We start from the raw sequence: 12,199 nt of genomic DNA, 5'->3' as shown, positions 1-12,199 counted from the left end.
AAGAAGTATAAATCAGATGGCAAATCAGTAATAGACTTCCCTCCTTTTTTGATAAGGTGGGAAACCAGTAGAGTTAGAAGTTCAGAGGTTCCAGGATTTTTTCTCCTATTTTAAAACAAAGTAAACATAAAATTTACATGCAAGAATAGGCAGTAGCAAAACTATAAACCAATCGCTGTGGAAGTGTCAACAGCATCTTATAAACATACAATTGAAGTTCACAGCTGTTGCGAAAAAAGAAAGCAGTATTGTCTGTGAGCAAAGGCAATGAACAGGGACTGTGGGTTTTAATTCTTAACTCTCCCACGGATTTCAAGCTCGGCTGTGGGCAGATCACCAAATATCTCAGCTGATCATCTACACAATAAGGATAGTAATATTTTCCTATCCCAGCAGAATGTTTTCAGGAAAGTACTTGGGAGGCACTCAAATAATGCAATGATGGGGGCCGTGAAAGTATCTGTACAGAACAAAGACAACACCTGCTCAGCTAGCTTAATGGAAAAAAGATGACAGACTGTTACAAGGAATTTCTAGCATTAAAGAAAAGGACAAGCTGCAATTGTCTTCAACTTACAGTTCAAAGATAAAGATAAAAAAAGAATCGGTATCAGTAAACTATTTTTTATACAAATACTGTGGAAAAATTCCAAGTACAGGACTAGATAGGAAAACCAATGCAAATGAACTACATAAAAGGCTGGAACTCTAATCAGAGAAGGTAATTAAGTTTTCCCTTACAGTAGGTAACATGGGCAATTCATGACAAACCATGCTTTTGCTACCTTTGGCAAATCAGTGCATATATGATGGAGGTAACTGTATATCAGACTGTTTCCTCCAGAAAGCATCAGTTTTAGTTAACTAGGACACTTTCAAAAAACACACATACTTATTATGTGTTGTGACTATGTTATATACAGCCTTGAAGTTCTTTTCATATTCTTTATGGGAGATAATGATAGGTGCCTCCTCCAGTAGTTTGCTATACACATCGCTATATACTTCATATTTGAATTAAGTCATCTAAGCCTTGAGGATTTTTCCTGAACATTTTTTCTCACTTCATTGTGGGAAGACAGTAGGTCTACAAATATACAAAAAGATTTAAGTACAGAATGAAATATGAAGCTTATGATTAAAGAAGTCCGAGGATCTAGTGTTTATTCCTGAATAAGCAACAGATTTCCCATGACCCTAACTTTCTCATTTAGGTACTACACGACCTATTTAATCTTTAAAAAGAGTGATGGTATCAGGAATAAGGTATTGGAGATATTGAGAAGGCAGGAAAGCCCAGTTCACAGTTCTGCAACACATTAGCTCATACTTCTACAAATTCTCTAATGATACTGAGCATGCTTAAGCCTCCAGACCATTTCCTCTTCTCCCCATCAGAGTTTAGGTGCTCAGTTCTCATTGAAAGGCTTCAGATCCTAAGTCGCCTTAGATCCAGTGAAACATCAGACCAATTTCAGTTAACAATTCCCTTTTGTAAGATTTTTTTAGCTGCTTCTAGACATTACAAAGCATCAGTGACCTGATAGTAACTTTAACATTCATTCACTAAACCAAGTTTGATAAGAGCTAAAGTGTCAAAGATGTCACAAAACGTGTGACACACAACTGGTAGCAAGTAGAGCAGAGTGCCCAAATTAAGCATTCTCACCAAGGGAAAGATCAAGTTATCCGATCTGCTCGGCTTGCTTGCCAATGAGCAAACACTGATTCAGAGAAGGGCAGCACATTCCTCCTCTTGCCCTAAAAGGGATGTAGAAATGAGATTAAAGGGAACCCAGCAGAGAGAACTGCATGCAGAACTATGGGGAGATGGTTCAGGAACCACGGGATGTTGTTCACATATTAGCAATGAGCACATATAAACAGGAAGATGAGATTTAGTCGTAAAGGCAAGCTGAAGGAGCATTTTTGTTTTGCTATCCTTCCTTGTAATACTCACATGCTGTAAACATTTGTAAGCCATTAGCTAGAACCAACAGCACATGCTCTAACAACAAAAGCTAGGTTTGTTACAGCCATGGGAATTCTTTCCAGTGAAGCCACAGAGAGGTAGGCGGGACAGGATCTTGGGGACCAGCTGAGGCATCATCAAGCAGGGGCAGGTTCACAACCATCCAGACAAAGCTATAGCAGGTGACTACCAAACTCACACTCAAGCCAAGGAGCACCTGTGACCTCCCACATTACACTGCTCCGTTAGGAAGCATCCCTCATATCTAGCAACTATTTTCACTGAAATCCAAACTACTTGTCCTACAATCAGCACACAGCAATTACACCACGTCAAGAGTTTGCTCCTCACAACCACTGAAGATACTTTAGTAGCTTAAAAAACAAAACAGTTTCCTGTCTCTTGCTTGCCTGAACCAATTATTTCCTTCAAAGTTCTTCCCAACTCATACCTTTAAATTTTCTTAAGACCTCTGTTACTGCTCTATAATAAATGCCTCCTTCCACCAGTTTATTTTAAAATGCAGGGCTGAAAATGGGAACAGTGGGGCCTAAAAGGAAGTACTACTACAAATGACAGCAAAGCAATTTTCTGTTGATCCTTTTCAGATGCTGTTAGCTCATTCAATTTCTAGTACACTAAGCCCTATAATATTTGACTTCTAATACCTCTTACCCCCTGCTATGTACTTATACATTTTGTGCTTCAAAACTTTAACAGACCACATTAATCACTTAAATTATATTTTTATTATTTTGGCCATTTCCTCTATTTTATTAAGGTCCTTTTGAAACAGTGTCCTATATAACAAAGTGCTTACAGTTTGAATAGAAACCAAGCCTTATCTCTCTACACCACCCCCTAAATTATTTCTGCCCAGATCTGACATAAGAAATGGCTGTTTATAAAGACTGCAGATGAAGCCAAAAGGATTTGATCCTGTCAGTTGAATGGGCTTTTAAATTAGACAAAAATCTAGTGAAAGAAAAAAATAGGACACATAAAAAGCAGGCAGATAACTATGTTTATTTTGTTTTCAATAAAAACCCACGACACAGTACTGCAATGACTTAGGTGACTAAAGCACAATGTTCAACAACAGCAGAAGCCATAATAACACTATGTACTGCTTGTAATAAGCTAGCAGATAAGATAAACCATCTAACAAGGTAAGGATATCTCTAAAATGCAAGGTTAAGTTAACTAATTTATACCCTACATCGGTTTCCTATAGGCCTCATTTTTTCTTACAGCTTCACATATCCCTATATTTTTGTGCACATTAAAAGCATGGGAGGGATGAAAAAGCAACATTCCCTAAAACGTGTCAAGATGTACAAAACCACTGCAACAGCGGCCAAGAAAGCACGTCTCATGCACTTCATTCACATAAACCCTTGACACCCAAGACCGTATTTCTTCCTCTGTAATTTCTACAGTTACTAGGTTAATGTAGCTGCACTACTTGCAGCTCTGACCACTACAAGCTTTTTAAGTGTCATCATAGTTAAGTGTGCTTGTGAGGTTTATCAGTGCAGTTCTACTGAAAGAATCAAGAACACTTCAATTGTATTCATCCTCTCCCTCCACTCCTAAATCTTTAAGTGATACAAATTCATAGCAAAGCAGGAAGGAAAAAAAATATATCTCTGAGGAATCTCAAATTAGCCAATAGTCTGGCAATTAAGGCCCTCCTTCAGGAGCAACAAAAACCTAAGCCTGATTTAATAACACAAAATGATCTTCCATTTGCTTTGGCTTTCACATGCTACACAAGCATCCACAACACCCACTGTCAGAGACATCAGCAAACTCAAGCCTTTAGCTTGAACCAGAATTGATTTTGTCCTGTTCTTAAAGTAACAACATATTCTAAACCAGAACCTGTTTAAAAGAAAAGAATGCCATGGACTTTACCAAGTTATGCGCAAAGCCTGTCTGTGTTGAAATGCTAAGAGAATGCTTATTGCACGGATATTTTCAGGATAGGGCAGGGGGCAAAGAGATGAAGGACCACCTAGTTTGCAGATGCAAAGACTGAAAAGCAAATGGAAGTCAAGCTGCTTAATACAGTTGATGAAGTTCAATTCCAATGATGTTTCACCTTAAGAACTAAGTATATCAACTACCTACAGATGGTGTTATGCACCTCTAGAACAAAAGAAAAACAGAGCAGCATTCTTTAGGTCTTGCACTTTGAAACTAGGTATGTCCCACTTGCACGTAACTTCTTCCATGGGCCCAGCCTTCAACTAGTAAAGATAATGGGAGCATAGATGCTGAGCACAACAGAAGTCACTAGCAAGGGGAAGGGCAAAACCACACAACAAGAATCATTTCAACACCTCAATTATTTTCGTATTTTGAGAAGAAAGATTTTTTTGAATAATGAAAACCTCCAATTTTAACCAGTTACATACATTTATTTTCAAGATTTGTACAATTATTGCATAAGACTTATGGTCATTTACATCTTCTAGTACAAGTGACATTAGGTACCACAATTTTGTATTAAGTTCCAGTTACGCTTCCAGTCAATTACACAAATGTGAAACAAGACTAAGACTACTGCCTTCAGAAAGCCTTCTCCACATTTATCCAGATCCCAAGATTGCATAACAGAGACATTTGTGATGTTTACAATGATCCCACACCAGTTTCTGTTGCTTTGGTAGATTGTAGTGGAACAAAATGGCAAAAAAGACCAAAAAACTCCAAGCAAACCACCTCACAAGAAAAAAAAACCAAATAATTAAACTTGCAGGCTGATAAGAACCGGCCACTTCCTTTTTGGCAAAACAAAAGTTACTTCAAGTATTCAGAAAAGTGGAAAACAAAAAGAAGTTGAGGGTTTTTTCTCCAGTAAAAAGCTAAAATAGATTTAACCTCTGTTAGTAAGTGCCAATAAACTGGTGGCAGTGATTACGTCATGCTAGAAGAAGCAGAAACCGTCCTGACATAGCCACACCGAAAAAACCAAATTCAAATCTAGTAGAACTGTGTGCTGATGCCTTTATATACTTGTCATATATGTGTTAAGTGCATAACTGAAAAAGAGCATCGTAATAGCACTGAAAACTGCGCAAGTTACTGGGTGGATTATTCTGAAACAGAGAACGCAGACAAGAGCGTGGCATAAGAGGCAAGCAAAGAACGATTGCAGGAGCAGCTCAGATTCAGTTCAGATTTGTCCTACACATATAAGCTACAACACATGCTTTGTTCCACAGCACAAAGAAAACACAAGAGCAGAACGTAAAAAAAACAGTCAAGAAACACTATGCAACTTCTGATCAGCAAGACAACCAGGCAGAAATATGCTTTTGAGCTCAAATGCACCATCATGCTAGATATTTTCCTCTCCCTGATGCAGGAAAGATGAATGACACAATAAAAATATAAATTAAAAAAAAAAAAAAAAAGAGAGAAAAGGAAAAGCATCCAGAATGACTGCTGCTTGGCACTTTTGAAAAATGTTCAAGTAACTTATAAATAGTAGCAGTACTATGGCCAATTAACTTCTGCAAGCCTTTGTCAATGCAGAGGTGATCACAATGTCTATTTTGGTGACAAGTGTGTCAACAATAAGGCAACACTTCAAAGGGTAGCTTCATATTTTCATATAAAAATATCAGTTGGGATTGATTGTATTCTTCATAGTGATTTACTATCACATAATCTTCATAGTGATTTAGTATCACAGAGAAGTGATTCTTCATATGTGACAAAGACTCAAACAAAACCACTTTTTTAAAGGAATATTAAGGGATAATGAAAAGCACGTGGACATGGCTGACTTAATTATCCACTTCAGATAGGTCGGCAAAGTTATTTACCCAAAAAGTATTCCCCAGATGAAAGTTAGTGGTATACAGCATGTGGTCATTAGGCTATAAAAGGATGCAATCTTGCAATACCGGTGAGCACTTTCAATTCCCACAGACTCAAATGAAAACGTCAACTGCTACGCACTTCATTTATCCCATTCAACCTTTTTTTCTCCCCCACCTTCAAGTAGGACACTCATAGTGATCACAGTGCTACGTTTCGGCCAAAGTTCACTCCCCTCAGCTTTTTCATGGAATGTGATACAGTGTAGAACAAGACTTGGAAGAAAGTAAAAGGAAGAGGTTCACTAAAAAGCAACATGAGAATGTTTACTCTAAAGGAGAGCTCAATTTTACCACATTGAAAGCCGCAAGTGCAATTACTCCATTCAAAGTTTTAACTTTTCTCAAAGTTACCAGCATTAAGCAACCAGCACAAACCCTAGATCAAAAACAAGATACGATGTGTGAAGTAGGCAGCCCCTGTTTCTAAGTTGAAATCGATTGTGTTCTGACATGATTAACTTCTGGAAATTTGTTAAGATATGCTGGTGTCACTTTTCAATAAAAATAGTGTTTCAACTCTCACTACAAAAAGATTAATGATTTTGTTGTGGTCCTGCCTGATCCGTTCATGAATTGCAGGGCACAGCCCTTGCCCCACTCACCTACCAGAAAAAGCAGTTCCATTTTCTTGTGCTGAAAAAAGTAGCAGGCTTAGTGGTTACAAAGTTCATGTTTTAAAGTGCATTGTCATTTTAAACACATTTTCCCTTCGTAAAAAAGAAAATAAAACATTCTAATATTAACAGTTTATAAAAATAACAGCTGCAATATTCCTCTAAAATTGCAACTTAAAATCAAGTCAAATTAGCAAGATTCAAATCTTTTTCAAAACAAAGATATGAACCAAAATTTTAAAACCTATTTCTGCAAAGAATTGCCAAGCAGAACCTGACATACTGTCCCTACAAGCCTCTCTCCCAACAGCACGTCACACAAAATCCTTTCAGATTCTTCCAGCTGACAGCCTCAAGAAAACAGAGGTCTAAATACACCACAGTCCTTCCCACTAGTCACCTACATAAGTGCAGGTGTGGATGCTGGTGCAGTTTTTCCATCAGCTCTTCCTCTGTAGGCTCTTCCAAAACATCTCTACAAAGAAAAAGCATGACTTGTTAGAGACAGGAAAGGGAACTTCTCCGCATTTGTTTTTGCAATACACATCCTGAGATTTAACATGTACTTGTTTCAAGAATGAAACAAGGAATTAAAGTTACAATAAGTTGATGCTCCCTAAAGATGCATCTACTTCCAAGTGATCCATCCTTTACAGATGCGTCATGGAAACCAGCAGCTGTTTTCCCATAAGAAGCAGGGAAGCAATTTCCTGCACACAGTACAACACAACTGAAGGTCAGTAGATTTGTTTTCCTGAAAAAACTCCCAAATGAGAACATGTTCCCAATGCTACTATTGAATATCCAACGTGCACCAGAAGTTCCACTTGTGCGTGATCATCAAGTAACAACTCACCACCCACAATTTTGTTATAAGCCAAGAACGTGCATCACTTCTCTCATCTTCCCTTTTCTTCTCCCCCTCAGCACAGCCCCCCCACCACCCCCAGCACCTCTTCTCCCATCATGCTATGGGCAGAAAGCATACAGTTAGGCTACCAAGTCAGCTTAAAGCAAGCCCCACTAAAGCACACACTGAATTTTTCCAAATTAACAGATGAAACAGTTTGTTTCAGAGGGAGGAAACAGAAAACAACTCTTTTACCCTCTTGCAGCCAGCACACTTTCTTCAAAAGACAACTAGATTGATTATCAAGCCCAGATCCAACTCACCTGAACATTAGTTCAACTGTCCTCTGGTATTCAATATCTGAAAGAGGTTCTCTATGACAGCGACGGTCCCACTTGTGAATAAAGTTCTGAAATGTAAGAGGAACAGGGGAAAAAAAAAGGCTACTTGTGATGACACCAGAAGAGAGGTTCTATCACATCAATATGTTTGCAGGCAAGCTTTGGGAGAGAGGGTGAGGTTTGTTTTTAAAACAGAGTGTCAAAGCAGCGATTTATTTAGGCATCAGCATATTGATTGGCTGCAGGTCACTACTTTATCCAAGCCTGTTGTTCAGGAATGAAGTAACTTTCTCATCACACAGTGAGAGAACAGTAGAGCAGACGACAGCCCTGCTGCATTTTACTCCCAGCAAGGACTGTCTCTCTCCCAAAGGTAACTGTGTTAATTATCCACAAGGGTTCACCTGCTTTGTACTTTTTCTTCTTTAAGAACCTGACAATATATAAACATAGTCTTAGTCCAGGCACCCCTACCTAAACTCAGCTTCTGTTTTTTCCATGTTCCCATATCCCTTCTCATTCACTCTGACAAAACAATAGCTAGGGAGTAGGCAAAAATCTTGGGCCAGGGAGCAGAAGAAAGAAAAATGATGACATTCTGTTCTCCTGCTACAGAATCCTGTATCTTGGCTCTTACAGCAAACTTTGAACACAGCCCTGCTGAAGCAAGCAGGTAGAAGACTTAATGCCATTGGCATCCAGCTGGAATAGAAAGGCTTTTCTGAAACTCTCACAGACAACACTGAAGCTCAACATAAGACTCATATCTAAGTTTCTGTCTCAAAGTTGACCATTCTGCCTACAGTAGTAAATTTTAGTTCTCAATGCAGTCAACAACAACAACAAGAGCATCTCCAAGAGAAATGTTCATAAGTTTTAAGATGGGGTGAAGTGCCCTCTACAGGTACTCAGTTATTTCATTACTTGTAAGAGAGTCTACAATCATTAATCTGGAGGAGATGCCTGTGATTAACGTTCCCTTCACCATAAAAAAAAACAAAACCAAAAGGTGTTTGGATTTGCAGAGAACTATGCATACATGAAAAACAAGCAGAACTAGATGTTCTTCATTGGCATTGTTTAGGCACCTATATTTCCACAGCTTCTTTAAACTCCAGAAGTTGATCTCTTCAAAGTAAGTAAAGTTCCACTCCTCTAATGTGGAACTGAAGGAGGGTAATAATTCAAATTGGGGTGGGAAGAAACACAGGACAACCAAAATAAAAAAAACCATGTAAATTTTCAAGCGTTAACTTTACTGACAAACCAAAATGCAAAAAGCCTGCGGCTTGAATAACTAATGCTGAAGTTAAATGCTAACAGACAAGAGAAACAATTTTATAATACTTAAAACATTTTTTGCTTTATAGGGAGTAAGCTATAACGATAAAAAGTGCACAATCAATGAAAAGCAGCCAGATTTGTAACCAAGTTGCAAAAAAAAATACACCATCTAGGAAAAAGAAAGTGCTTCCTCAACATCTCTGGGGAAGGGTGACAAGGAGAAAAGATTAAAGCAAGCACAAAAACAACACACTTTCCGGAAAAGTTGCTTGGGTTGTTTTCATTTCCCACACGTATTAGAACCTGTCTTCAGAACCTAATACCAAATACTAAACACATTTCCTTACCTCTAGGAGTAAAGCTACGAAGAGGTTAACCCAGATGACAGAGGAGATCAACCACCAAGCTACAAAATAGATCTTTGCCCACCTGCAGATCAGATTAACAGACAAAAAGTAAAGTAGGCAGTAAATAACCTCAGCCTGAAAGTGACCAAAGAGTGCCATGAAATCACATTTTACCTTGAAATACAATACTACTACTTTCTTAATGTAAAAGGAGGTCTGGAACAAAAAATAAAATCATCTTCAGTCTTCCATTAAGTTAGCCAAACAGACTCACTCCCCCCATTTATCATACCTGATTGAACTATGAAGCGACAGAAAAACAGCCTAGTAGAAGTTTTACTGGATCACAGCAAAAGATCCATCCAGGCTAGTATCCCCTGAACTAAAGCAATTCACTAGTATCTCACTTCTGGGAGTTTGGCTCTACAGACACAGCCACCCACACAATATGTGTTGCAAGCCTGTTAATAATCCACTTAATTCACTCACTCTTTTTTTGAACAAGATTACTACCAAGCCAGTTTCCAACCCCTTCTAAATGTGACAAAAGATTTCATGGCATCCGCCAAGCACTAGACCAACCATCAAGTTACACAAGTTAAAGAAGAGCCATGACATACTAAGTTTATTTCCTACATACCAGAATTGACCCAAAAGAAAGCTAAGCAGCATCCCTCTTAGCAGATAGTAGGAACTATCTATAATTATATAATTATATGTGTATAATTCTTGTTCAGTTATAAGCCAGATTTGTATGGGACTTCAGTTATATTACTGCTACTTACGGACTTGAATATCTTGAAAATGCTTCCAAAAAGACTTGCCAGTTGTTCACCACCATCACATCCCAGAGGGTTACCACCGCTGCCTAAACAACATGAGTAAAACAGAAGTTGAGTGGCTGTATCAACACACTGAAGCTGTATCACGCACATGAAGAAAATCAGGGGAAGAAACAAGCAGAGAGGGAAAGAGGACAGATTCCATCAATGATCAGACTCACAGCAAAGTCATCAAAATTGTTTGGCCAATATTCCAGCTGTTCGTAGGTCCCACACTGCAGAGTGCCATTATTATATGTTGTATTGACAGCACTGTAAAGATAATTACAGGTTGATGTAAGCATTGCTTTCTATGTACTATACCTCAAAAACAAGATACTTCTGAGCACCTTGTAGAAAGTTAAGTCTCTCATATGGGCAGAACACAAGGGAAATAGTTTAAAAAGTATGCAAGCTACAGCAGAGTAAAGTTTCAAGCCACCGGTAAGTGTTCCTGCAATATCAATATAGCAAGTAGAACCAGAAGGAGCAAGAAATGAAAAAAAGTCTGTGTGATTTAACAATAAAAGAAGGGTGGCTCCAAGAATAAGGCAAAAAACCCTAACCCAAACCCAACCACAAACAATTCAGAGGTAGCGTGTTGCAGACGCTTTTAAAAAAACATATTCTGTCTGAATACTGATATTTAGAATGTTACCTCATATTTCCCAAGGGAACAACAGCACCTTTAAATAGCATTATGCCAGTTATAGCAAATGCATAGAAAACCACCTGGAAAGAATATAAGCAAGTATTAGTTTTTGTTATTTTAGTCACTAAATAAGAAAACAATGCAATTAACATGGAATTCATATTAGTACCACAATAAAAAAATTTAATCAACAACAATGCCTGAAGCTTTTGAAATGAAAATACTTCTCAAAGTCTGTATTACTTAACTGTCTGCTCTTACTTTTTAATTTTGTATTTAATTTTCAGTTGTTAAAAATGCATTAAGTCATTTTACTTTATAACTATTTTACTTCTTTGTACCTCAGAATGCTGATATTTAACTATTAGCACTACAGAAAAGCCACTTACAAAACAAAACCCCAAAACATTACCTGTATTTACAAAGAAAATTCTAAATACCTGTGAAGCTTTCTGCTAGATTCAGTGAAAATAAGATTTTACTAAACTTAACCAAAAGGACAAAACCAAGTCAGCATTATATATTACACCAGCAACTTCTTTGAAAGTATTACATTAGTCTGAAGATACAGTTTTCAATAACACAAAGGATTTTGGAACTTCTGTCTTTTACTTGTTAGAAATACACACTTCCTTTTAAAGAAATACCTTTCACAGTCTTTAGCTGTCACCTAGGTGAGTTTGCCATTTTTATCCTAAACCAATTATTCCAGAAATAATCTACAATCTCACTCCTCTGGGGGAAGTACCATTCGTCCTAGGACAGCTTGAAACAAGCTGAATCTTCAAATGAAAAGTTGTTAGTAATATTTCTGTGTTTTTCTACAAAACAGATTGAAGAGGGAAGTCTGGGAAGAATAGAAGAGAAACTCCTGGTCAATGAACCACAGCACTTTGTACACTACTGAAGTAAGTTGAAGCTGACATTCCACAGCCTGCCAGAAGATGGGGTATCTCACTTGGCAGTAATAAAGTTTATTTTATTCTTTGAAAAAAATATGTTTGAAATGCACACTACCTGAGAAATTAGCTAATGAGTTACACAACTTTACCAGCATCTGTTCCCAGCTAACATTAGGAAAGAGGCTTTATATCAGCTGGTAATGGAGTCAGACTTCACTACAGTACAAGTTCAGTGAGTTTCCTTGTAGTCTCCAGTAAGAGCAAATTAAATTAATAGCAGCAGCAAACACTACAGCACCCTTGCCTCACAATCGTTGCAAAACTACATTTCACACTGCCAGCACTAAAGACAATCAGCAGCAGACCCTTAAACCATTTCACAGGCATTAAGTCTTACATATATGGGTAAGGACACTGTATTTGAAACAGTAATTTATAAAGCCTAAAAATAAAATCAAGTATATTACTCAGGCTCCTGGCATCTTAGCCATGTCTTTCAGGCATGAAAAGAGCTTCCAGCAGA

General features: G+C 37.8%; 1 protein-coding gene across 1 annotated transcript in view; it reads right to left on the bottom strand.

The window, feature by feature from the left end:
• Positions 1-4,374: 4,374 nt before the first annotated feature.
• Positions 4,375-12,199, bottom strand: part of TPCN2 (two pore segment channel 2) — a 30,834-nt gene continuing 23,009 nt past the window's right edge. Inside the window, exons 20-25 of the mRNA XM_040609111.1 lie at positions 10,781-10,854; positions 10,305-10,395; positions 10,087-10,169; positions 9,302-9,383; positions 7,653-7,738; positions 4,375-6,954 (exon numbers count right to left, since the gene is read on the bottom strand). Of these exons, the coding sequence (XP_040465045.1) occupies positions 6,876-6,954; positions 7,653-7,738; positions 9,302-9,383; positions 10,087-10,169; positions 10,305-10,395; positions 10,781-10,854 (495 nt within the window). The 3' untranslated portion in view covers positions 4,375-6,875. The remainder of the gene's footprint in view (positions 6,955-7,652; positions 7,739-9,301; positions 9,384-10,086; positions 10,170-10,304; positions 10,396-10,780; positions 10,855-12,199) is intronic.

This window comes from Falco naumanni, chromosome 10 (assembly GCF_017639655.2).
Source record: "Falco naumanni isolate bFalNau1 chromosome 10, bFalNau1.pat, whole genome shotgun sequence".
NCBI classification, from domain to species: Eukaryota; Metazoa; Chordata; class Aves; order Falconiformes; family Falconidae; genus Falco; species Falco naumanni.
Note: the sequence above shows the minus strand (reverse complement) of the source record. Positions and strands in the feature narration are given on the sequence as shown.